Below are 25,364 nucleotides of genomic sequence, written 5' to 3' on the forward strand. Positions count from 1 at the left end.
TAATCATCCAATCGATCACACCGTTACTTTTTGACACGAAGCGGCCATTTCAACTTTTGAAAAATACAGATTTTATTAATTTCTAACAATACTGGCAAGTAAATATAAAAGTATACATTCTTACAATATTTTATAGATAGGAACTAGATTAATTTTCATATTTAGATGAATTTTCGTCTTTTTGATCAAATATAATGAGATTTCTATCGGTTCTTGATGTTTATAGTTTTCCGCTATTTCAGTATTTGGTCTACAGTACATGATATCCATTGGAAGACCATAGATGTAATAACATCTATGTGAAGACCCCTATCAATGTATATATACGATATATACGTTGATAGTGGGTCTTCCAATGGATAGAAACAAGTGCCTGTGATTTGGTCGGGGTTGTCTCTTTGACACAAATTTCCCCATTCTCAATTTTAATAGTCCGTGTAAAACTGTTATTTGCATTCTACCTCAGACTATTATACATTTGTACTAGTTAGCATAACAGTCCCAGGTTCAACAGCTTTGACTTTTTCCTAGCATACCAAATGAACTGATTTATATATAACAGCTAGTCCAAATAATTATGACGTCTTGTAAGACTATTTTATTTTTTTTCTGGGACGCCTTCTTCTCAGAAAAAAAAAATAGCCTTGCCAGACGTCATAATTATTTGGACTAGATAGAAGCTGACATTTTTTAATTTGTACAAGTATTTTCCTTGTGGATGATCTCTGTTGCAAGTCATATGCCAAGTGTGGCAACCCATTTCAGACATTTGTCATTTTCTTTTTTTTGTTACACTTAAATGCATGCACCCTACTGTATTAAGCTATAAGCCTTATTATATCAAATTCATATATATGATTTATTATGCGTGTCAGTTCCAACAAGGATTTGTAAAGTACACACAACAAAATTATGTACATGTAATACAAATCCTTGGTTCCAAAGATTGCTTTATTATACCTGATGTCCTTATTCAATGTCAGATGTATTGTACATGTAATTTGACCTGACATCTTGAATTAAAAAAAAAAAAAAAAATGATTTTTGATATTTGACCTAGCTGCGAACCATTGCACCATTAGGCATCCAGTTACAAAAAAAATATCCAAAGAATCAACATGTACATGATCAAGTCTAATGTCATGTTACCCTGGATACATTATTTATATTTGCTGTGAGGCCTTCCCAAAATAATGTTTATGAAAAGTCTTACAATAAACTGAAGCCTTTTTAGTCTTTGTTTTACATTAGTATTTTTTTTTGGTCCCTTTATAGCTTGCAGTTGGGTGTAAGCCATTGCTCCATTTTTGCTGAGCTACATGTAGTACACTTTGTTTGTTAAACATATAAAACATCTTAAGGTGCCAACTCTGTGTGCTTTATATTTTGAAAGAAAAACCCCTGAAAAATAGTGATACATGGACCCAGTATTCTGATTTAAAAAAACTTCTTTATTTCAATTTTGTTCTGTCCTAATTGGTTGTTGCTGTCTAAAGCTTGAATCTGACACCTGTGTATTGGTTTAATTAATGATCTGTAACTGTGGTAATTAAATGCATATCAGTGCTACTGTAATAGATCACCATACCAATCACATGATAAGATTTAATCATAAAAGTCAGGTGTAATTTTTGGACTCCAATATGCACATGATCATTGATGTATATGAAGGGAAATTAATTTGAAAAATTGCTTTCAAAGGAGAGAGTCTTGAGATGTATTTAAAGGATATTTTAGAAGATGAAGCCCAAGTTATTTCATTGTGTCCTTTATCATTGTTTATATATGAAGATTTTAGAAGAAGAAAAATATTTGATGAAGCAGAACATTTTATAGTCATTTTATGACTTTTGATGATAAATAGAAATTACAGTTTTTATTTACACATATTAATAAGAATCATAGCTGTACCAAATTCTGTATCATATAAGAATAGACATAGAAATGTTTTAATACGTTAAATAATGTTGTTATAAATATTTTCTATAATACACAAATTTTCTATAATTAAAGGTTTATGTTTTAAGTTGCAGAATTTTTCACTTTCTAATTCTAGCTACATTGTATATATATGAAGTATATTATAGGCAAATAATTCTTATAATTTTTTTACATTTTTCTTTTCCTTGATAATCATATAATTTCATAGGGCCAAATAAAAATATATGTGTGGTTCCAGTTACCCTACCGTCCATCCTTTTTGGCTTAAAAATAGCCTACCCTAAAGATTTTATTGTCATTTTTCATTAAGCACTGTTAAAGTCAGAATGTTGCTCCCATAGAGTAAATGTAAAAAAAAAACATAAAATAAAAAAAAAAATCCCTACCTACCTACCTTAACCTTTTTTTTTAGATGTAACTGGAACCACACATACTTTTTTATTTGGCCTAGGCCCTAATATTAATGTTTGATTTTATTTGGAACATGGAATTTATTAAAAATTTCAATAACAAGAAATCAAGCAAATTGCATAATTAAAAATAATTCCAAGTTCAAATAATAGCCTGTTAATTGAATATTTGTTTTTGTTATTTCAATGTTTGTTTAGCTAATACTAAAAATGGGATGTTCTCATATCTTTTTGATTACATGCAAATATAGAAGTGCATTATCTATGAAGCCATACACTAACTGTTCCTTATCATGGTATAATGTGAATAATCTTATGGCTGACGAATTGATAAATTAGAGATCATTTTAATTGGTATCTTTAGTATACATGTATACATTTATTAATCCTTTTATTTTTAACCAACATGCCATTTGAGCAAGTCTAATTTTAAACAGATTACAAGGTTCCCAATGTGTTATCTGTATTGTATATAAACATCCAAGTATTATTTATTTATTTATGAAGTACTGATTTGCTACAAAAAACTTGGGGATAAAGTTTGCATTATTTGTAGTACTGTTCCATGTAGTCAAAACAAATTTTACTGAAAGATAACTACAGCACTGCTTACATGTATATGTTGTTATAAAAACAAGATGCCTGAAAGATAGAATAAGTGCTTGGGTGGGATGGGCTACCCCCTTTTTTGTGTGTTTGAAATTTTTAGCAAATTTTCTTTGATATTTCTTTGCTCAATTTATATTCATGCTTTTAACCATACTTATGTATAATAAATATTTTTTATATGTGCTTCACTCCACTAAATAGAAAAAAGGGGGGTTCATAACCCCAAAAGTCTGTGGTTCATAGATAATGACCATGACCCTTCTGAATACTTATATACATGGATGATTTGTAGTGAAAATTTTAAAAATGTTTAATTTAACCAGTTCAGTGAAGTATACTGTTCAACAGTGCCCTTTTATCAAAATTGCAATGAAGTATTTATGCTCCCCTAGAAGACAGAAGCATTACAAAAGGCCATGGTGACTTTTTAATCATTATTTTATCATACATTGTATTTGGTTCTGCTTCAATTGATCTAGCTCTCACCTTGAGTAGAGATATTCTGATTATACAAAACCTCATTTGATCATGACCACAGACTTCAAAATTGGTATGTGTGACTTCTTTGCCCAGTCTGCACCAAAAACTTTTTCAACAACTAGTCCGAAGACCAATATTCTGACATATTTCTTATTGATCCAAGTTTTGCAAAAACTCATGATCACTAGTCCAAATTAAATTTTACTAGTGTGGGGCATCGGACTAGTGGCTAACCGTGCAGACTGTTTGCCAGCCACACAGCATCATCTACATGGCTAAGGAGAAAGACTTAAGACTGCTTGATAGCTTGGAGTCTGAATAATGTGGCAGAGTTGGAATGATATATATGTAAAAATGTCTGTTTTCTTACAAACTACTGTAAATCAAATCCTTTTCTCTTTTTTTTTTAAATCAACAGTAAATCAATGTTAACCTGTAACTGTAACATCATACAAGAAGCAAAGTTCTGCAGCTTTAGTTTTGAGTAAGAAATAAATATACTCTGTATGAACTATGTTCAACATGATATAATATTCCAGATTTTGTGATTTAAAAAAAAAATCATTTACAGAACGTGAGACGAAGGTTTTATTTAATTTTTAATTTTTTTAATAAATGGTCTAGACCACAGTTATTTCGTAGATATATTTAGTGTGTTAATACTGTTGTACTACTTTTGAGACAAATTATATCAAAATTATAGAAAACTTCATCAGCTCTAACTCAAAATGTGGACAATTTTATGTTAAGGGGGTCTTGAAATCTTTTGGCAGCTTCAGAAATGCTAATTTTTAACCATTTTAAGATGGACCAAATCACTACTTATCTTTCAAATTATGACCCAAATGTTTATACAGTGTAATTTTATCCCCCTTACTACTTGCTATTTGAGGCATAAAACGTGAAGAAATAAATTTGGAAGGGGTATAAAAAAATTGGCAAGTAACATACTGTCCACACTAGGGTCTAGATCCGTGGAGGACGAAAATCAAAGGATGATAACTGTATACTCGGACCTAATCTATAAAACTACAACAAGTATAAAAAATTTCAGAATTCAAACAATGTAATCAAAATTAATTCAGAATTCAAAAAATTTAATCAAAATTAATTCAGAAATCAACTAAAATTTGTACCATGCAATTGTCACTAACAGTACTTCCAAATCCAGAGTATATGTTTACCCTTCTCAAACTTTCACCAATTATTGCTCAACAATAAAAAAAATATGTGTTGATTTATTTAAAATTTATATCAAATCATTGAATACAGATGAGGGCATCAGTCAAAATAAAACCTTTTTCTGATGGAAGGTGTTATACAAAGATGTCTACTATGTCGTCTCTTATTAAATAATATTTGTTTATATAGTATAAAGAAGCATATGTGTTGCAGATAGCATCTTCCCTGTCATTTGTGTCATTTTTTTTCATTTGACATAGTCTTGTCACCTGTCTTCTTTATCAGCGTGTTTCTACATTTTTTATCAGACTCTCACACGTTCGTACAAATCCCCAGGCTAAAAAGTTTGACACGTTAAGCTTAATTTCAATGTAATCACCTTATTATGTAGATAGTTGTAATCTTATTATTTTTGTTCCTGAAATCTCTGATTATTAATTGTTACTAAGTTTCGTAACATAGAAGTGTGCTGTTTACCTCAATTTTTGTGTTATGGTATTTTTATGTAACGAGGAATTATCAAAATCTGGAATAATTTTGAATTCTGAGAATTGATGACAAATTTATGATGAAAACTATCCCAACTAAAGTGGGATAGCCATGCAACCAGACATGGCAAAGGTTAATTTTACGTTCACTGATTTAGATTGCATTATAAACAAACTAACCTCCCATGCCTAACCTTCCTAAATTGGTTTATTTTTTCAATTTAAAGTCTTATCCATTTTGCAAAATTCAAAAAAAAATCATTTTTATATATATGTACAATTTACCATGTTTACAATCTAGTGCATTAAAGGGTAGTTCATGTATCTGTAGTCTTGTAAAAGTTGTATCTTATTTTTTAAGTTCAAAAACATTGTAATTGGACTTTGTCTTTGATTATATTGACTCTTAGTCTTCGTCCTCAGCCAATATAATCTGTCAATCTGTTTATAACATATTGACCTGATCAAAAGTCCATAATTGATTAAAATCAAATACAATGCAATTATTTTTCATTTTAACAAATAGACATTTATCATGTTTAAAAGTGAAGAACCCTTTGTTTACTGGATATTTGACAATGTCCATATATATAGTTCATAGATTTTAGATTTAAAGTTCCCAAAGTTTGAGATCTGTATAGAATTATAAAGTGTAATTTGTTATATTTGCTACCTTGATGCTATTAATGTCATGTATTATTCTTCAATGAATACATTTCTTTCACTATAAATAATATATATATAACCATATCGTATGATAGCCAAATTTTCAAACTTGTATGGAAGTTTTATGCGAAGATTTTGAAAATATTAAACTAACCATACCGTGTATTAATTCTAAAAAAAATCAGAAGGGAAGAGAAATATAGATGTTAATTTTCTTAGCTTATAGGGAACCTTTATGACTGAATCCTCTCTTGAATAAATTGGGACCTTGATGGACGAGTGGTCAAAGTAATCACTAGCCAGTCAAAACTGAGGTTGGGAGTTTGAAACCCCGCTCACTTGGGTGCACTCGACTCCAATTTAATTAACTAGAATTGTCAGTTTTCCTATCAAGGTCAATTGTTTTCTCCGGGCACTTTGGCTTCCTCCACCAATAAAAAACTGGCCTCCACAAAATAGCCTAAATGCAGTACTTTAAAGTGGGGTTAAAACACCTAAAATCAAAAAATCAAAACTCTTGACTAAATCATGTCAGGACAAACTATTTTATTTTATTTTATCCTCAGACTTTTATTGTGTCTAAACAATCTGTAATAATAATAGATGGCAAACATGCTAAAAGTTGAAAACAAATAACTTGGCATGGGAAAAATATTGCATAATTGTTAGCTTTGGTAACTATTGTATGGCAATATTTGTCATTCATCACGAATGTTGACCCCTAATCATTATATAAACAAGGTTTTTATTATTACATCAGTACAAATAGTTAATTGGTTGATTTTTTGGCTTGGACATGCTAATTAAAAACATAAAAGATGATATTTTTCTAAAGGATATTAAACTCATTGTCTTGATTAATAGTTGGAGATAATCAACTTTATCTTGTAAATTTAATTAGCACTAATATAATTTAGCTAGATTTGATTTGTAATGTTGCTTTGGGCATAGTTTTGAAAGTGTAAATGAAATTATCTGATTTTGAGGTATTTTGAAACCAACCCTAACAGTTTGATGTTAATAATAGCTTGATTGCAGTTTATGTAATGATAAATGTGTTTCTAGTTATTAAATATAAATATTTGTTCTTGATACGACGAATGATCTGGGATTTGATTGTATTACTTTTTTAAGAATTACAGTATGCCAGTTTAAGTTATAAATTAAAATCTAAAGATTTAAATTTGAAAATGAATGGTTTAAAAGAGGGACTTTTTTTAATCCATATAAACTCATTAAATCTTTCTTATTATAAGATTATTACTAGAAATTAGTAAAATCCAAAAATGTTTAAGCATTTATTATCCATCATAAACTACCAGCATGATCAAAAATCTAAATTTCAATGCATATGACTATCACATTTGAAAAATAAATGAACTTCATCTTCTGCTTTTATTAAAGTATAGTATTAGCCTGTCTGACACTGATATCGAATGGTGCTCTATTGTATACATGCAGGGATAATTATCATAATTATAAATTATATCTACAGGTACATCATTGTTAGGATCAAGATTAACTTATTAATCAACTTGTTGATTTCACTTTCTGACCTGTCACTTTTTAACACTACAAGGAAAGTACAATTATTGAGTCTAAGGGCTAACTGTCAAGACTAGCACTTTAGTCCCTGGACAGAGGGCACAACAGTCCATTGTCTATCGAAAGACAGGTAAATCACAATTTCTTATCTAAGTAATTGACATTTACTGCAGTTTATTAGTCCAGGCAAGGTCTAGGATATATTTAGTAGTCTCGTGTCCTGGAGAGTAGACAGAGGCTGTTATCAGTTATTCTGCACTTAACTCTCTTTCAATGAGAATATTTTATGATTTCACATGGTATTTTTTTTTGGATTGCATAAATTTGTCAGTTCTTCAGGAAAAAGAACTTCTATTAATTTATCTTATGAAATCAGTTGCAGGTTTTCGAGAATAAGTGGCTTATTTAAAAAAAAATATGAAAATATGACATTCCTTTTCTTAGTCTGAATTAAAATGTAAAATGATCTTTTTTTTTGGTGGTGGAGAAAAATAATACAAACAGAGATATCTTACTTTTTATTTTGTTAAATCTGAGGTAATAATTTGAATATTTTATTTTTGTTAAAAATGTAAAAAAATAATTTTTGCAATTCTTTTTAAAAAATATTTTATTTCATAATCATGATAATGCAATGAAAAGAAAATTTAGTAGTGGTTAGACAAAAAGGAAAATTATAAAACAACATTTTAATTTCATTTCTTTTATCTTGTTCAAATTAGGTTTTAAAAGTTGAAAAGATTCGACTTTGAGGTCAACAAGAATTTCATTATAAAAGTCTTTGATCTTTGACAGTGAATGTCAAGATGATCTGTCTTCAATCATTAATTCTATTGTAATGGCTTATTTGGGAGTATTTGACCTTTGTACTGGTGGTATTAAAAAATACATATAACTTCTGAGGGTTTCTATAGGATGTTCTGAAAAACAAATTGCTCATTATCCTAATTCTATGTAATCCTGTCTTCTGGAAACATTTTTACAACTTTAAGAAGCCATGTGACTTTTGGACCAATCAGAATCAAGCTTGACCCTTTGATTATGATTGGCCTTGGGCATATGATCAGCTGTCTAACTTCAATGAGTCCTCATTCATCAATTTCTTTAATGATTAAACTTCAGTTAGTTGTGTAGGGAAGGCAGAAAACATACTGCCTGTTTTAATTTTAAGCTGTAGGAAGTTTTGTTTACATTGGTTTGTTTTGATAAATGTCAGTGTCAAATTTGAATTGAATTAGTTCAGTAGTGTGTTTTGATAGAAAGCTTGGATCATTATTGAAAACTGACATTAGAGCTTTGGTGTGTGTTTTGACAGACCACTTTCTTTCAGTTTTTGACATTCTGTTTATATTGGATTATACATTTGTAATGATTTAGTGTTGAATTTTGACATAGAACAGCAATGTTGTCTACACCAAAGTGTGCTGGTCGGGGCTTCATGTACTGTAATGTGCTAGCAACTCCAAGTAAGTTATTGAAACTTTTCACCGCTAAATTTTCAAGTTTGTTTTCAATACATATTGAGGTGTTCACTTGGTCATGAAATGGAATAGTTTTTAATGAACATTTTACTTGTATAATTTTTGCGGGTGAAATTTTGTGCCACTGTGGGAAAATGGGTTGAACATATATAACTCACATGTTTTATCAGAGACTATGGTTAATCTTTTAGTTGACCATAGGAAACAACTTGTTTTATGACTCTATACCATTGTAACTTGTATTACTGTATTACAAGAGTAAAGATGTTATATATGACTTTGGTTGTTTGAAAAAAAAATATTGTGTGTTTATAGAGAACTGTATATCTGACAAATTATAAACATTGGTAAGGAACTTATTTAAAATTTAGTACTATCTGTTATATGGTCAAAAGTGTAAATTATATAAGATCAGAATTCTATTTGTAGTCTTTTATAACATTGAAGTGATATTACTTCCATGCTTATAACCAGTGTTTTTCTTGATGAATATTTTTTAACAAATTTAAATGAAATGAATCTTATTAAAAAAAATGAATCTTATTAAAAAAAATGAATCTTATTAAAAAAAATGAATCTTATTAAAAATGAATCTTATAACAAAAATGAATCTTATTAAAAAAATGAATCTTATTTAACAAGAGAATAATTTTATAATTAAGACATTAAGTTAAAAATATAAAAAAAAATAACATTTTAAATATTATATATTTGAAATAGCTATAATTTTGCAGAACAAGTGATCTCAGAGAAAGATGGGAGTCTCATAAATGAATGCTTCATGTTGACACTTATATCATGTATATGTTATACATGCTGGAGATAGCTCACTCCTGGGGATTTTGCCCAGTGACCAGATTATTTTTGTCTGCTTTTAGTGAAAAGTTTATTTATTTAGTTTTCATTCCTATTATCTTGATTATTTGCATGTATGTGGACAATTCATTAGACCTGCCATAGACCTGCATAAATATTGTTTACATTTCTCATTTGTAGAGAAAGATAGCTAATATGATTTAATGAATTTCTCTTTGAAGTTATTACCTGGTGTTTTATTACACAATGTCTTATTTACCAGGGTATGTAGCTATCTTATACCCCAGGTATTCACACCTTCTTGTTAAATCCCCCATTGTCTGAAGACACCCACACCTGGGATTGTAAAACTAACTTTATGGCTATGGTGTTCCTTTTGGAGTACCTGTATATTGTCCTGTGAATTGGGATATAAAGGAAATCTCAGGTTTTTAACTATCCTAAGATTTTTTTTGTAAATTCAGTAGAAAAAGATATCCCCCTTTTTTATATGGTTTTATGGGAAAGAAGGGATGCCTTAATTTACACCTGTTGGATTTTTCCAAAGAATTCATCTAAATTATAATGTGAATGTCAGGTCATTAGTTTGGAGTGAAACGGGACTTCAAATTCTTTTGGAAATAATAAAGGGTTTGATATGTGATTGTATAGGATAATATTAGATAAAAGTGCCAGTTTTGATTTATGGCTGTGGTCTCTCTTAAACAAATGATTTCGGTGTTCAAGGATGATTACAACTTTAAGATCAGTTGAATTGACTTTTCTTTGCTTCATTATTCAGTACTCAAAGTTATCATCTGTTTTTTGTTGACATATTTCTTGAATATTTTAAGGGTTATTCTGATATTTCTATAACACTTTATACTGGGTTATAGAAATCTAAGGATTGTCTTAAATTTTTAATAAGATCCTAATACAGCTGTCAGTTTGATCAAATATTGATTTATTTGAAGACCTTCTATTTGAATTGTGAGAGTAAATATGTCTTCACTTTAACAAGAATTGGTTGTTTGACTTCATTGAAAAGTATTGAATGCATATATATCTAGAAACAAACAATGTGAAATGGTGCATACTCTTTCATTCCACTCGACTGACTAAGTGTCTTTTTTAACTTGAAGATTTCCTGCTATTTTTTGGTTCATTTTATTACTTATACAACTTTTAAAGATTTCAAAACTTCAAACATTACAATAAGGACGAATACAAATACATATTGAGTAATACAACAGTCTTACAATATAAACAGTAGCATTTAACATTAAGCTGAATACTAATTTGTGATCTAGAGCAATCCTTTGAAGTTTATTAAAGAGGAGATAACCTCTTTTGAGAATTAAAGGAGCTTTTTGTTTGTACAGGAAAAAGGGATTAAGTGGAGGATATGGATTCAAACATGATAAATCTTGAATAAGGACAGAATAGGGATGCTTTGTGTAATAAATTAATAGAGTTGGCCTTTGTCAGAAAATGATATCCTTATTGACCTAATTATTATAATAAGTTAAATTTGTTCAATCTTTTAAAAAGGGACTTAGGGTATATTTTCATTTATTTTTTGTAAAGAAAGTAAAACAATATATTGTCACATTGTGCAAATGTAAGTTATAAGTGTAAGTCTAGGTTGATGTGAGAATGCCTTAGGGAGGACTGTTTTGCCAAAACAATATGTAATAAATTAAAAAGTCTCATATAATTAATCATTTTTGAGGACAGTTGACATGTATTGAGGGGAAAAGTTTCGTTTTAAGAAAAGAAAATTTTGAATAATAATGCTTATTCATACTTTGTTCTTGTATTATGGAGATGTCTTCTATGAAACATTTGAATACATTTTTTTTTTATTAAATAAAATTTTTATCCATGTGAAAACGAATCTGTCTCAAAAATGTTAATAATAAAATGACTTCAAAAATTAAAAACATCTCATTTAAACTTGAAGTTATACAGAATTTGCAAAATATTACAATTTCTGTAAGAAAAACGTAAAGATAATAGTTGATGATTAAAGTATATATAAGCAAAAGAATTTATAGACCAGTGGCTATCAACAACTATTTCTTTAAAATCAACATTTGAAAATTATTTTGTCTGGGTATCAGAAAATAAGTAATTATTGAAATTTGTTTAAGGCCCAGAGAACTTGTGGATTTTTAACCTCCATGTCAGTGGGTGGGGTTTTTCTTTTTGTTATTAAAGTTTTAAGAATCATTTGTTGTTATTTTATTTTAAATGACTCAGTGTCTGAACTAGTTCAGAGAGCAAAATTTTAAACAGATCAGTTGTTAAATCTTTTAGCCATTAAATTAAACCCCTGGTCGGTGCTTTTCATCATACTTTTAGTCCTTGCTGGCCTATTGATTTGAAGCATAGAGACCAGACACAAATCAAATTCAAACTGTTCTTACTTCCCTCGGCCACCACAGTGTTGTTCATACAGTAATTTGTTTTAAATGGATAGATAATAAGGGTAGGAGAGGAAGACACCATTTATTTGCATGTCCACAATGATAATGATCCATTTAAAAATGACCTGTTGAACTGCAACATAATGGTCAAATTTAAATTTGAAATAAATTGTGAACATTTTTCTCACAACTTTTTGTTGTGTTTGTGGTGTAATTTGTTTCCAATGACAGGTTGATTTGTGTAAGGTGAGGAATTACACTATTTCCTACCATGTCTAATTTGAAAGGAGAGCTGGAATTATATGGAAGTACATTGCAATTCCCTGGACAAATTGGTTGAGAGATCAAAATGAAATGGATTGATTTTTTTAATGGTCTGGTTAAAATTGAAATTTTATGGACACTATGGTGTGATTCTTGATCTGTGGTCATCTTAAAGAGGCTGCATAATCACCTTTGATGGGACCATTTCATGGTAAATTCTCTGACCCTGAACTCCTCATTGCATGAAATATTTCTTCTGTAGATTATAAAAGTGATTAAAATTGGTCAGAAGTTTATCCAACTAATTTACCACTGGTTTGAGATTTAAGAAACTCATTCCAAACAACTAGGGAATGATAGCCTCAGAATTATAAGTGACAGTTGAAATTAATTAAAAAATTTAATTTCCATGTCTGGACAAGATAAATTGAGTTACGTGGTTTATGATGTCCAGTTTTATCAGTGGTCAATGATTTATGGACAAATCCCTTATCAAAGATTGACCATTAGTTTGAGATAAAGGACAAGTTTTGGCATATCCATTAATTACTTGAAATGCAGAAATAATCATCAATAATGCTCTTGATCTGTCTGTTCAAATAAACTTTGATTTTCTGCAACATAACTTCAGAGGTCAATTGATAATGAACATTTGGAGGAAATTTTATTGAAAGTCATGGAGGTGGATTTCATAAAAAAGTTGATAAATTGAAATATTTATTAATAAACATTGAAAAAGCGTATTAAAAAAAGAATGCAAAATTATTTAAGTTACATCTTTTATAAATGTTTCTTCAACTGTAAATTTTCAGATAGTTGGAAGAAGTTGATTTGAAAAATATTTCAAAAAACACCTGCTTCAGATAAGGTACTTGAGATACAAAAAAACTTCATGGTTGATATAATAGCAAATGCTTTTAATTATTTAAACATACACTCTATTTGTGGATTCTTGTAGGGTTCTTGGCAAATTATCTGGAAATTCAAAATGTTCCCACAAGTATAGAATTACTTTCTACAAATCTGATAAAAAAGATACAAGGATTGAAGAAAATTACAACAAAGTTTGAAAAAGCATTGCCCTGTGATGGCAATTTATTTACTTTTTAAAATGGTCAGATATAGTTATTTATAAAATCTCTAATGAAAAAAGTTAGTGTTCTGTGGGTTTTTTTGTGTGGGGGTGGGGGTGATGTCTTGTTTTCATATTTTCCCAATTTCTACATGAACTTGTCCTGATATGGACGAAATACTTGCCACTGTATATTAATTGTTTTAGATTTGTTATCGTCTTGGTTTACGTCACTGGATTTGCAGATAAACAAATATAATCACCAACCAATCATAATCGTGACACAACTTTTTCATCGGATGTTACAAACAATTAATAGATTTAGGATCTGATTACAGAAAAACATAAAAATGTTTAATTTTATATCTGCTTGTATATAAAATTTGTACTGGCAGGACTTTTTCCTTAAAGCATGGAAGTATTATTTATTGACAATATAATAACCTCCATGATCAAAATATGGGACTGGTTAAACAGCTATAAACATTGCAAACGTCCAGAAAGCAGCTGGCATTTATACAATTGATGGAAATGCTAAACTCAGCATCCCCAACATCTGTTTAGGGCCAATAACACCTGACAATCTCCAGGCCTAATTCTATTGATGAGTTACATCATCCAAAATAAGATGACCATTCTTTTCCAAAAAAAAATCAATTTTGGATATAATCTTATTAGCAGCACTATTTATGAAGTGTGAAACCACCCTGGAAGTCATAGGGTCAACTTGTGAAATTTCATTCACACTGACAATTCAAGCCTCATTATAGATACATATACTGGCCTTAGGCTATGAAGGTCTATAAAGCTCTCTAACTTCAAAGGACACTCTCATAAAAAGTCCATTTTACAGTTAATTAAATGATTTGTTATGTCCAGAATGATGACCATCTCTGTCCAGTAAGCTTTGACCAGAGGCTATTGTTGTGGACAGTTATGTTGATATTCAGATAGCTTTTCCCATAATTTAAATGTTTGATTTTATCATAAAGAGTATATAATTACAATTTTCTTCTGACTGTGTGTCATTATTTTGTATTAATGGGGGATGTCTTAGATTTGAGATATATTTATTTGTCTGGGGACTAACAGATGTAAATTTTATATTTCGTGGAAAGGCGATTTTGCTGTCCTAATGTGTCTTTTTTTTTAAAAGAAAGGTTAAATTTGTGCAGTTTTTTTTAATAATTCTGTATGAATAATCTTATTTTGAGAGATAAAAGATTTGTTAAAAGATGCCATTAAATTTGTCCAGTTTGAAAAATGGGTCAATAAAAAATTAGAACTTTAAAATTTTGAAACTATATATATATAATTGTAATTGATTATTGATAAAAGTACTTATCATTTTTGTGAATCTTGTGAAATTAAACAGCAATATATTTTTTATATATATAATGGGAATTTTGACAATTTTATTGACATGGCTGAAAAATTGGTAATATTGAGTTCATTTTTCATTTGCATATTATTTACAGATGTTTTACATTAAAATTACCATCTGTTTTGGAAATGGTTTATAAAATCTATTAGTTATTTAGAAAAAAATTACAGATGACCAAAATGCATGAATGAGTTTGTTGCTTGTTAAATACTTCTATCTGATTTTTCACATCTATCACCAAAGGTTAAGGTGGACATTAAGTTTTTTAATAGTTTTTACAGATGATACAAATGAATCGTTTCTCTAAGTCTAAATGTTAAATAATTTTATAAAGGATAAAATAAATTGAAAGTTTTCCTCTAGCATTTTAGTATCTAAATTTAATTTTCATCCATATAAATGTTCAGTATGACCAAGGATTTGTATAGTTAGATAAACAAATCCTTGGTATGACTGCAATAGTTATTTCTTTTGAAGTTTTACTTTCAATTTTTATTAATTTCGCACTGACATAAAAATTGCCAATGACTATGTTCTTATTGATTTTACAGCTGTTAAGTATTGGTCAATTGCCATTAGCCATGTTAGCTGACCATGCTAACCATTGAGAGTTAAAAATTACAAATGATTTATTTTTTTCAATGGCTCTGACTTCAGCTTGACCCTTTCTGTTTTATTCAGACCAGATTTTGATTGAAATCTGTTGACAATAAACTTGCGATTTCACACTGACCAGTCTTTTCATGGCATCCTAGGGTATTCAGTGACAAAAGTAATAAACAAAGGGAGAGAACTCAGTAGGGGGTTTACACAAACTCACTGTTATATGTTATTTTTGACTTGGTGGAATTGACAGTGTCAACAGTGATGGGGTATTGGGAGAGTCCATAAAAGCTAGAAGTTTTATAGACTCCATTAAACACAGTTATATTTTGTTAAGTGACTGGTCTAGTTGTGAAAAGTTAACTGGATTTTTTACCACTAGTTATCTTATCATGAACTGGTTGTTTTTTTCTGGATTGAAAATGACATTCTGTAAGTTTTTTAAAAAACATTATTACGATTAAATCAATATTTTAGTAGGACTGAAATTTTTCTATTTTTACATAAAGAAAATGAAATAAATTCAACAGAGAAAAAGATAAGAAAAACAAGTAATTATACGATCTTTAAAAAAAAAAATAATAACTTGATAAAATGAAGTTAATAAATTATACAGACAGCTGTAGGTTTCAATGTGTAAACCTAACTGAAGGATTGTTCATGATGTAGATTTTTAACAAATTGAAAAAGAAATGAAAACAAAAAGAACTTTTTGGCATCATCTGTAAATTTTTACTACTTTAGAGTTTTTCCTTCTTTTTTTTTAAACTTTTAATTATTGCAATGCTGCATGACTTTATTAAAATATAAGGACTATTTTGTTAGTATTTAAATAATATTGATGATTATTATTAATTACTGGTTTCTTGTGAATTTTTTTTTAGCTAGATTACAATGTTCAATTTTCTATTTTCAGCTTATGACATGTCTACACCTACCCTACGCCTCAGGCAGTCAGAGGCTCAGAAAAATGTCTGCAGACTTCGTAACTGTATGCCAGAAAAATTTCAGACCCTAGTACGTATGCACTTGTCAATCCATCTAGACTTGGATGGATCAAAACTTGATGAAATGTTTTCAGAGAGTAAACCAGTAGAAAGAACAGAAACAAGACAGAAGAAATCGTCAACCCCATTTTCTAGAAAGAAAAGTAAGAGTTATAAACTTAAAATAATCATTTAGTTATATGTTGAATTTGTAATGAATTGCAATATTGATGACAGATTCTAACGAAATGATGTCAGCAGTTGATCCTAATTTTTTGTTTATCTGCGTTTTTTTCTGAGGCACTTTGTGAAGCATTATTTTGTTTCTTTATTTAAAAATTGTACACAATTCAGCATAGTAAAAATAATATTGTTATGTAGAACTTTAATATAATCAATGGCACAAATTATCTCCCTAGTTGAATAATGAATATCATGGTGTATTCAGTAAAATATGAAGATATTTAGTCACAAGTAAAAATAATAAAGCTGATAGCTTAATAAGGAATACAAAAATCTTTATGGCTGAATGTAACAGAATTATTTATTTATTTTTGTTTAAATTTAATATAACACTGATTATTTTTTTCAGGTGATAAACAGGGTCATTTATTTGGTTCACCACTAACATCAGAAAATGTAGCCATTATATACAAGCTGATAGAATTTCTAGGTAGACCAGAAAGTAAGTATATATATTGTATATACATTATGTACACAGCCATGTATCACCATCATTGATGGCGATCCGATGGATACATCTGTTGTAGGGTTGTCACTGACTCAGACGTACTTATGAATATATTTATATATATATATATATATATATATATACGTTAATTTAATATAAAATAACCATTCAGATGTCTTATTTCTAAAAATGATGCTTTCACAAGTTTTGTTTTATTTGCCATTGAAAACTATAGTCAAACTATATGTTGGACATATACACATGAAGTATGATATGTTTATTCAGGCTTCAGTGGTTTGGATGGTCTTGTGTATTGTGTCATATTTTATGTTATTCAAGTTATGCTTTAAATGTTTTATTCTGCTAAAATATACTTATCATAACCTGTGTTTGAAGCTTGACGAGGAATGCAAAGTTGACAAAAGTTGATTCGCAAATTCTATAAAGTCCTGGTTTTTGCAATTTTTTTATTAAATAATTATATTTATTACAGATATAACAACAGAAGGATTATTCAGAAAGACTGGTAATGTTGCCAGACAGAGGTTACTAAAGCAATGGTTGAGTGATGGCTCTTTGACATCACTTGACGATGGGACTTTTTCTCATCATGATTGTGCTACAGTGCTAAAGAATTACCTCGGAGAATTACCAGATCCCTTACTTACAGAGAAGAATTATGAAGCTCATCTTCAAATTGTTGGTAAGTGATTTAAACAAACTTTCTGTACAAATCATAATATGGCCTGTCCCTTAGAACAACATTTGATGGTATTTTTTTCACATTGACCACCAAGGGATCTTTTGCAACTCCTATAGCAAGCCAGAAAAAGGTTAACATATTGTCTTGAAATTTTAAAATGGATCAAAAAGATAATTATCTGTGCAAGTAATTTTTGAAGTAGAAATCACAGAACTTTTTTTTTTACATACAATGATTAATAATCTTCTGATTGGCTGACGTTATTTTGTTATCAGCCCATAGACATAATTTAGTCATGTGACTGTGACGTCATCAACCTTTTTTCATGGTTTTCTACAGTTTAAAATGGAATTTAGAATTGAATTATAAGAAATGACTGTAATATTTTTTCTGTCTATACGAAATAACATAAAAAATGTGGTGCACACTGTTAAATAACCCGCTACGCGCGTTATTTCTTCATAGACAGAAAAAAATATTACAGTCATTCCTTAAATGTAAAACAGAGTGAAGATATCATTCAATGCATGGGACCCCACAAGGTGAAATTTGTTAGCAAAGCTAACTCATACATTGTATAACAATTACCCATGAAATGAAAGGTTTATTTCTAATTGTGGAAATTGATCTTTTGTGGTGAAATTTTTTATTATTATGAAAAATTGAATGCTTTTATCAAGGATTTGTATAGTACTATATAAATCCTTAGTTTTATGGATAAGATGCAATAAAGTAAAGAATAATGAAACTTTAGGAATTTTCATGTAATGTATTTATATATGCACTGTATTTTCTCTTATAACGTTTTTAATAGTATAAAATTGTTACATTTGAATTTTTTCAGAAATGGGATCAAACTTAGTGCTAGATAAGGACAAGGCAAAGGCCAGGTCAAAACAGTTGAAAACCCTCCAGTTGTTGTTTTTACTGCTGCCCCCAGAAAATTCCCTCCTCTTGGAATGTTTGATTGATCTATTACACAAAGTAACCAAGACGAGTGGAAACATGATGACAGCTCAGTCCCTCGGAACATTGTTTGCCCCTCATTTATTGTGCTCTAGAAAGGTAAGGACACTGAATGTATTATATAAGATTTTTTTTTAGTTTTTACACACTCTGAACATCAGTGAGGAAAAAGATTCACATTTTATTTTCTGTTTGAATATAAGTAAAATTTTAAACCAATGAGAAAAAAAGTCACACTAAGTTACTTAAGAGATCAGAATATGCTTAAATTGAGCAAGTTATACAAAATTGTCTTATTAACCATATACGAGAAACTTAGTTCCGAACTTTGCCAACTTACTAAAAATAACGAAGGGCAATAGAAAAATGTATGTCATTTGATATATTGGGACTCTTTTCACAAAAGATTTATTAAACAATAAAATTGGTTGTAAGTTATACTGAAATACTCTCGACAAGAATTTTTTGTGAAATGAGTTGATGCATTTTTCAAAAGCATACATAAATGAGCATCTTTATAAAACAGTATATATAGTTATTAAATAAACTAGTTCTGCAGGTTTTTGTTGTGTAATGCTGACTTTTATTTATAATATCATTTTAAGTGGTACACATTGTCATATCTTCCTGTTTGTTTTTTCAGTTAGGTGCTTCAGAATTACAGTGCATATCACCAGTTGTGTCTAAAGCCGTGGCTTTCATGATTGAATATGGTCCATCTATATTTAAGGTAAGAATATAAAACTATGGCAAAATATAACACACATAAAGAGGTACACAATATTTTAACAAATATTCACAAACTTTTCTGGTTTTAATATGAGATAACCATAACATTTCAGCTAATTTAAAATTTATCGAAATTGAGCATTTATAATGCATTCAAAAATTTCATACTGTCTGAGGCAATGAGATGCTTTGGAATGGGAATAAAACGATTTGATTAATTTTAAAGATTATCTCCCTTTAGTATTATTTATACCCTTAAAGTTACACAGCAGTTTGTTGCAAGGAAAATACATTGATAATAAAAGGATCCACTTTCAGATGTATCTTTTATATGTAGATATGGTATAAAAAGAACATTTTTCAATTTTTGTAGATCCCAAAAGAATTAGCAGTAGATGTAGCCAACTTTTGGAAACAGATGGAAACACCAAATAAATACACCAATAAAAATGAAAATAAGGAGAACTTGTCTACAAAGGTAAGTTTGGAATTCATAATTTTTAACCGGAAAAAAGCTAAATCTGGGAACATTTGATGTTTTTAAAAGCATTATAGGCATGCCGACATAGGTTGCAGTGATTTCAATTATTTGCTTCGAATAAATTATTCGATAGACATTTCATATCAAAAACATAACCGGTTAAAAACCCTTTTTTATGATATAGGAACTGTGAATTTTATTATAATTCTTTAGATACAATTTTACAGGGTTTTGTGGTTAAAGGTCAACCTTGAGTTAAACTGTTTAATAAACTACTTTTAAAACTTCTTTGAAAAAAATATGCAAAATTACTTTTAATTTATATCCATAAAAATGAATGAATTTATTGTATTCTGTTTACTAAAGTTATATATATGAAATAGATTGGAGTTTCTATCCTGTAGTATATAATGACAAGTTTTTTAAAACTTTATTGTGGCCTGATTTAATTAACAAATTTGCTAATGTTCACTACTCATTTTCAGAAAATAGCAACAACATCAGCGACAGCTATAGACACAGTGTTTACATTCGTAGACAGAAAGTCGTCTTCAGACTCTGACACAGATACACAAGTGGCACTGGCTAAATTGTATGCACATGTACAATCTATGCCTGAGTCAGCAAGGAAGAAAAAACTTCTTAAGCAGGTATGATATTAATTAAAGGAGATCTAGAGCAACAACAAGATAATAACTATCCAACAACTCTAACAGACAAGCAGGACATTCAATAATAGAACAAACATCTTAGATATATTTAGTTTAATACTGAACAAGAAACCCAAAGAAATGATCAATTATTTTAATTAAGTAGTATAGGTTGTAATCATTTGAACCAGTTGTTGTCTTTTAAAAGCTAAAGACATGTGTGCACAACTATTCAACTTTTTATTATAAACATTTTGTATTCAATTGATGTCTTTATACAAAGTGTGGATTTGATATGACAACATTGTATTATTTTTCAACCAGTATTACAACTTGAATAAGATTGTAGAATCAAGATGAATGACCACAAGTTGATGATTGAATTATTGAATTCTATTTCAGTTTAACAATGCTAATGGTTTGAATGAGAGTTGTGCTAAACCCAGGAAGCATCATAGGACTAGAACTTTTGGAGAACAAATAAAGGTAAGCTTTACACTATATCCTGTACGTCATAAACCATGTGTGGGTCAATTCTTTTCTTTAAATGTCAGATGCTAACAGATAAATAAATCAGTTAAATAAATCTTCAGTTGAATGGAAGCTGTTTAAGTATTGAATTCAATGTCAAACCAATTTGATGAATTAATGTAATATTTAAAAAAATATATATATACCAAAGATTTCACATGTCCTTCACAAGCTTGTGTGATAATGCTCATCAGTTGCTAATCAAAACAGGAAAAAAAAAGTTTTTCCCACAAGACACTAGATTTCATATTTCAAAGTTTACTTGGAATTTTTAAATTGTTATATAATATTTCCAAATTTTTTTCAGAAGAGATTTAGTCGACATAAAAGGAGAGGATCAAATGACCCCAATGAGTGTACTGCTGGCCTGCCATGGACACTTACAAAGGTAAGATAATAATAATTATTATACCTCATAAGGAGGAGGGTAGTGTTTTATATTTGTTTATATTTTCCCATCCTTGATTTTTACTAGGGAACTACAAATCTGAGCTTTTTTAAATTTGGTATCAAGCTTTATGTGAGCATGCTATACTATTTGATGCAATTTCACATAAATTGAAAAAAACAATTTCCTGTTTACAAAAAAACCTGCAACTGGTGTTTCATTTGTGAGCAAGATTTCTTGTTTAATAGTTCAGTAATTTAAATGTTTATTAAGTAAATGAATGAAAACATGATCTCCCAAAATAATTGATGCTGTTCTCTAATTATCTGGTTGTCTCTCTTGGCATATATCATTGCTTACCTAGATTTTTAGAAATTTAAGATTTGTCGTTACTTTTTATTTGTCCATAATTAACAACTATTATGAACGTTTGTTAAATTTTTGTCTCTTTGACCTAATATCACAGAAATATTTAATCATGGTCTTTTTTTCTTTCCAGCCAATCAATATTGATGAGAATGACAACTTAGATAGCGTGTTCACCAATGACAAACCTTCAGCAAAATTGAGAATACTGACAACAGTAAGTACATATATTTATAAAGTTGAAGATAAACTGTTTATGATATTGATCATCAAAGGTTTGGGTAAGGTTTCAGCAGTGACTTTTAAAATGTAAAATTATATTGTTTTCTTGAGGGTTTAAGGTGCTTTTTTTCTACACATAGTTAATGCTGCTAGCTGTTAGTTTAGTTCTGTGCATATATATAATTTTAGAATCAAACTTTATAATTGGTCTTTCATTTGTAATTGGATCTCTGAAAACTTATTGGTTTCCAAGTAAATGGACTTTTTCTTAGGCATGTTAGGGTTTGATTCCAAATCATTACAGTAAATCTATTTGACTTTCAAAGAATGCATATTCAAAATAAAACTTTCAACTTAAAGAATCATAAATCAAAAATCTCTTTGTCTTTATAAGATAGAATGTTGCATTTACATTTCTTGTTATCTTTTTGCAGCCAAACAGTCCTGCAGTTCACATTGTTGACCTGTGTAAATCACCGGCCACACCCAGAAACCGTACCCCTAAAGCACGGAAACGTCTGAGTAGTGGGAGTAGTGATGGCAGCATACCAGAGAAACGCCCAACACCAGAACCTATCCCGTCCCTTGAGAACGAAATACAATATTTGATCAAGAACCCACCAGAAACCAGAGTGTTACGATTTACACCAGAGCTTCATGGGAAGCCTGTTGCCATGGTGTCGCCACTGTCATTTTCACCCATCTCCAACACATTTAAAGACTGTCCACAAGTTATGAAGGTAATTAGTGATTTATTGTTAATCTTCCAAAATAAGAAAGCTTCTATCATATATAACACTTCACCTTTTCCTCATCCAACTGAAAAGCCCACATATGAAGTGAATTATGATTGATGTCCATCGTTCTTTTGGTTATGTCACCCTCTTGTACCACTTACTCCAATTAAAAAAATACTCAGGGATTTCTTCAGTCTTTGACCATTTCAGATAATTTTCAGAGTATGTTTTTTTATATCTGATATTTCTTTAAAGTTTCCAATAAATAAAACAATGATTACTGTATATTTAACAATGACAATGGTGTAATGCATTTTTTATCCTAAAAATTTGATATGACTTTCAAAAAAAAATTATTATTGTTGTAAACAGAAACTACAAAAGTTCAATATTTAAGAATCGCTTAATATTATTTTTCAGAAGGCAATGAATACACCACGATCAAGAGCTCCAGTGATGGCAATGACTCTCTCTCCAAGTCTGAAATCAAGAGAAAGTCAACTCTAGAGAGTTCTGATCCAGGGAGATAACTCAGTGACATTTAATAGTGCTAAAATATCAGGAGAGCAATGTAAAAATATTGTTAAGTTAATACTCAAAGTTTTATTATAAAATGTACATAGTTATTAATTGTATATACTGGAAAATTGTACAAAAATTTTAACGAGGAGAGAAAGACAAAAATAGAACATTATGATTAAATTTTTATTGATTTTCACAGAGTGAATTAAAATGTATCTACAATGAATAGAATATACTGTCTAAACATATCACAATTATATTATTTCTCAATACCTTTTGAAGTAAATCAGTGACTTCAATATTTCATAGTATAATAATTTTCTTATTGTATGCAAGTAAAACACTGAATGATGATGGTTGATTAAAACTTTACGACTTTGGCGCTTAATTTTTGTTCATAATTAGAATTACTCAAATTGTTACCAGCATTTTTCAATAAGTTTCATATCAAGATGGCTTTTGAATTAAATGCAAAATAGCTTTTTTTTCTTGCTGAAATACTTAAAAGCTTGTTGTATTATTTGTTTAGTCTGTGTGAAGCTTTTGTTATTGTTATGTGTGGTAGAGTTACATATATATGAATGTTTACTGTTCTGTGTAGTGATGCATGGCATCTTCTAATCGGTGTGTAAATGTATGTAATATTTGTTTATTTGTACGACTTAATTCTATGTTTCTTTAATGTAAAGAGGTGGAACATTTATATCTACTACTGCTCCTTGAACTTGATACCTGTAAAGGTTGGGTGTCATGTTCATAATAATTTAAAGGTCCAATTTACTATCATGTATATGAGGTTTTTTATGCCCCATTTATGGGCATTATGTTTTTCATGCCCCATTTATGAGCATTATGTTTTCTGGTCTGTGCGTCAGTCTTCGTCCATTCGGCCTGTTTCAGGTTAAAGTTTTGGTTAAAGATTTTGGTCGAGGTAGTTTTTGATAAAGTTGAAGTCCAATCAACTTGAAACTTAGTATAAATGTTCTTTCTAATTTTAATTTTAATGCCAAATTAGAGTTTTTACCCCATTTTCAGAGTCCACTGAACATAGAAAAAGATAATGCTGATGGGGCATGTGTGTACTTGGGTCACATTCTTGTTTTCTTGTTTACATATATATTTACTGCACAACTTGTTGAATAGATCTATTAAAGTATAATTTGAACAAAAATCTTTAATACAATGTAAATCAAACTTATACTGACCCAATTTTTTTGACAAAATTAACTCTATAAAGCATAGAGGGGGACACAAAACTTGTGTTAAATTTTTTTGCAATTGGTACAAATAAATACAACCTTTTAAATAATGATATAAATGTTCCACTTTGTGCTTAGACATTCCTTTTCTTTGTCTGTCTTTCTGCTTTCTGTATTCTTTAGTGCTAATTTCTACATGTACATAGACTTGTATGATATATCGTAAACACAAAAATGCAAATAATTCTTGTTGTGAGCATTAGAGTAGTTGGTTAAGCAACTAACTGCTTATGACATGACCAGATCAAACGGGTTATAACAATAGCATAGATAGACAAACCAAAAAGGTGTCAAAAGACTTTTAAAAGTGAATTTTATTTTGTTTGTTTTGGTCAAGGATTTGTATAGTAGGAAGAGATTCCAATCCTTTTACTATACAAATCCTTGTTTTGGTTAATACATATCAAGGTTAGACTTTATGAAAATTATATCAAATTTTCAAGAATTGACACTTTATATTTGTTTTTAGTATGTTTTTTCAAAGCTCAACTGCTGCCAAGAATTGTGTATCAATTCATTTATTATCACATATCACATATATTTGTATTTGAATATGAAACATTACTCATCACATATCACATATAGTGTTGAATATGATACACTACTTATCACATTTTGGTCACATATTTATCATGTTATCATTGTACCATGTCTTGACATGTAGAACATTAAAATCATGTAAAAAAAAATGTCTCTTTGTTGCTTCTTCATTTATAAATTATTCGAAAATATAATTCAAAAAGAGATAGTTGAGTTATGTGCTCCTTAGTATTTATTCCCCTGC

General features: G+C 29.4%; 1 protein-coding gene across 3 annotated transcripts; it reads left to right on the forward strand.

Annotated features, from left to right (window-relative positions):
- The first annotated feature begins 1 nt into the window (after position 1).
- On the forward strand, positions 2–24,295 carry LOC139521868 (rho GTPase-activating protein 19-like). Of its 3 annotated transcripts, none has more exons than XM_071315534.1 (13): positions 2–94; positions 16,266–16,499; positions 16,928–17,020; positions 17,520–17,729; positions 18,574–18,794; positions 19,339–19,425; positions 19,798–19,902; positions 20,391–20,555; positions 20,958–21,041; positions 21,394–21,474; positions 21,974–22,057; positions 22,497–22,802; positions 23,220–24,295. In XM_071315534.1, the coding sequence occupies exons 2-13, from the start codon at positions 16,274–16,276 to the stop codon at positions 23,304–23,306; spliced, it is 1,749 nt and encodes a 582-aa protein (XP_071171635.1). In that variant the 5' UTR covers positions 2–94; positions 16,266–16,273; the 3' UTR covers positions 23,307–24,295. The 3 variants fall into 3 exon arrangements, with proteins under 3 accessions (XP_071171635.1, XP_071171634.1, XP_071171633.1); XM_071315533.1 differs by lacking the exon at positions 2–94 and adding an exon at positions 8,632–8,787 and having other exon boundaries at positions 21,397–21,474; positions 23,220–23,443; XM_071315532.1 differs by lacking the exon at positions 2–94 and adding an exon at positions 8,633–8,787 and having other exon boundaries at positions 23,220–23,443.
- Positions 24,296–25,364: the final 1,069 nt, after the last annotated feature.

The sequence above is a fragment of the Mytilus edulis genome, chromosome 4 (assembly GCF_963676685.1).
Source record: "Mytilus edulis chromosome 4, xbMytEdul2.2, whole genome shotgun sequence".
NCBI lineage: Eukaryota > Metazoa > Mollusca > Bivalvia > Mytilida > Mytilidae > Mytilus > Mytilus edulis.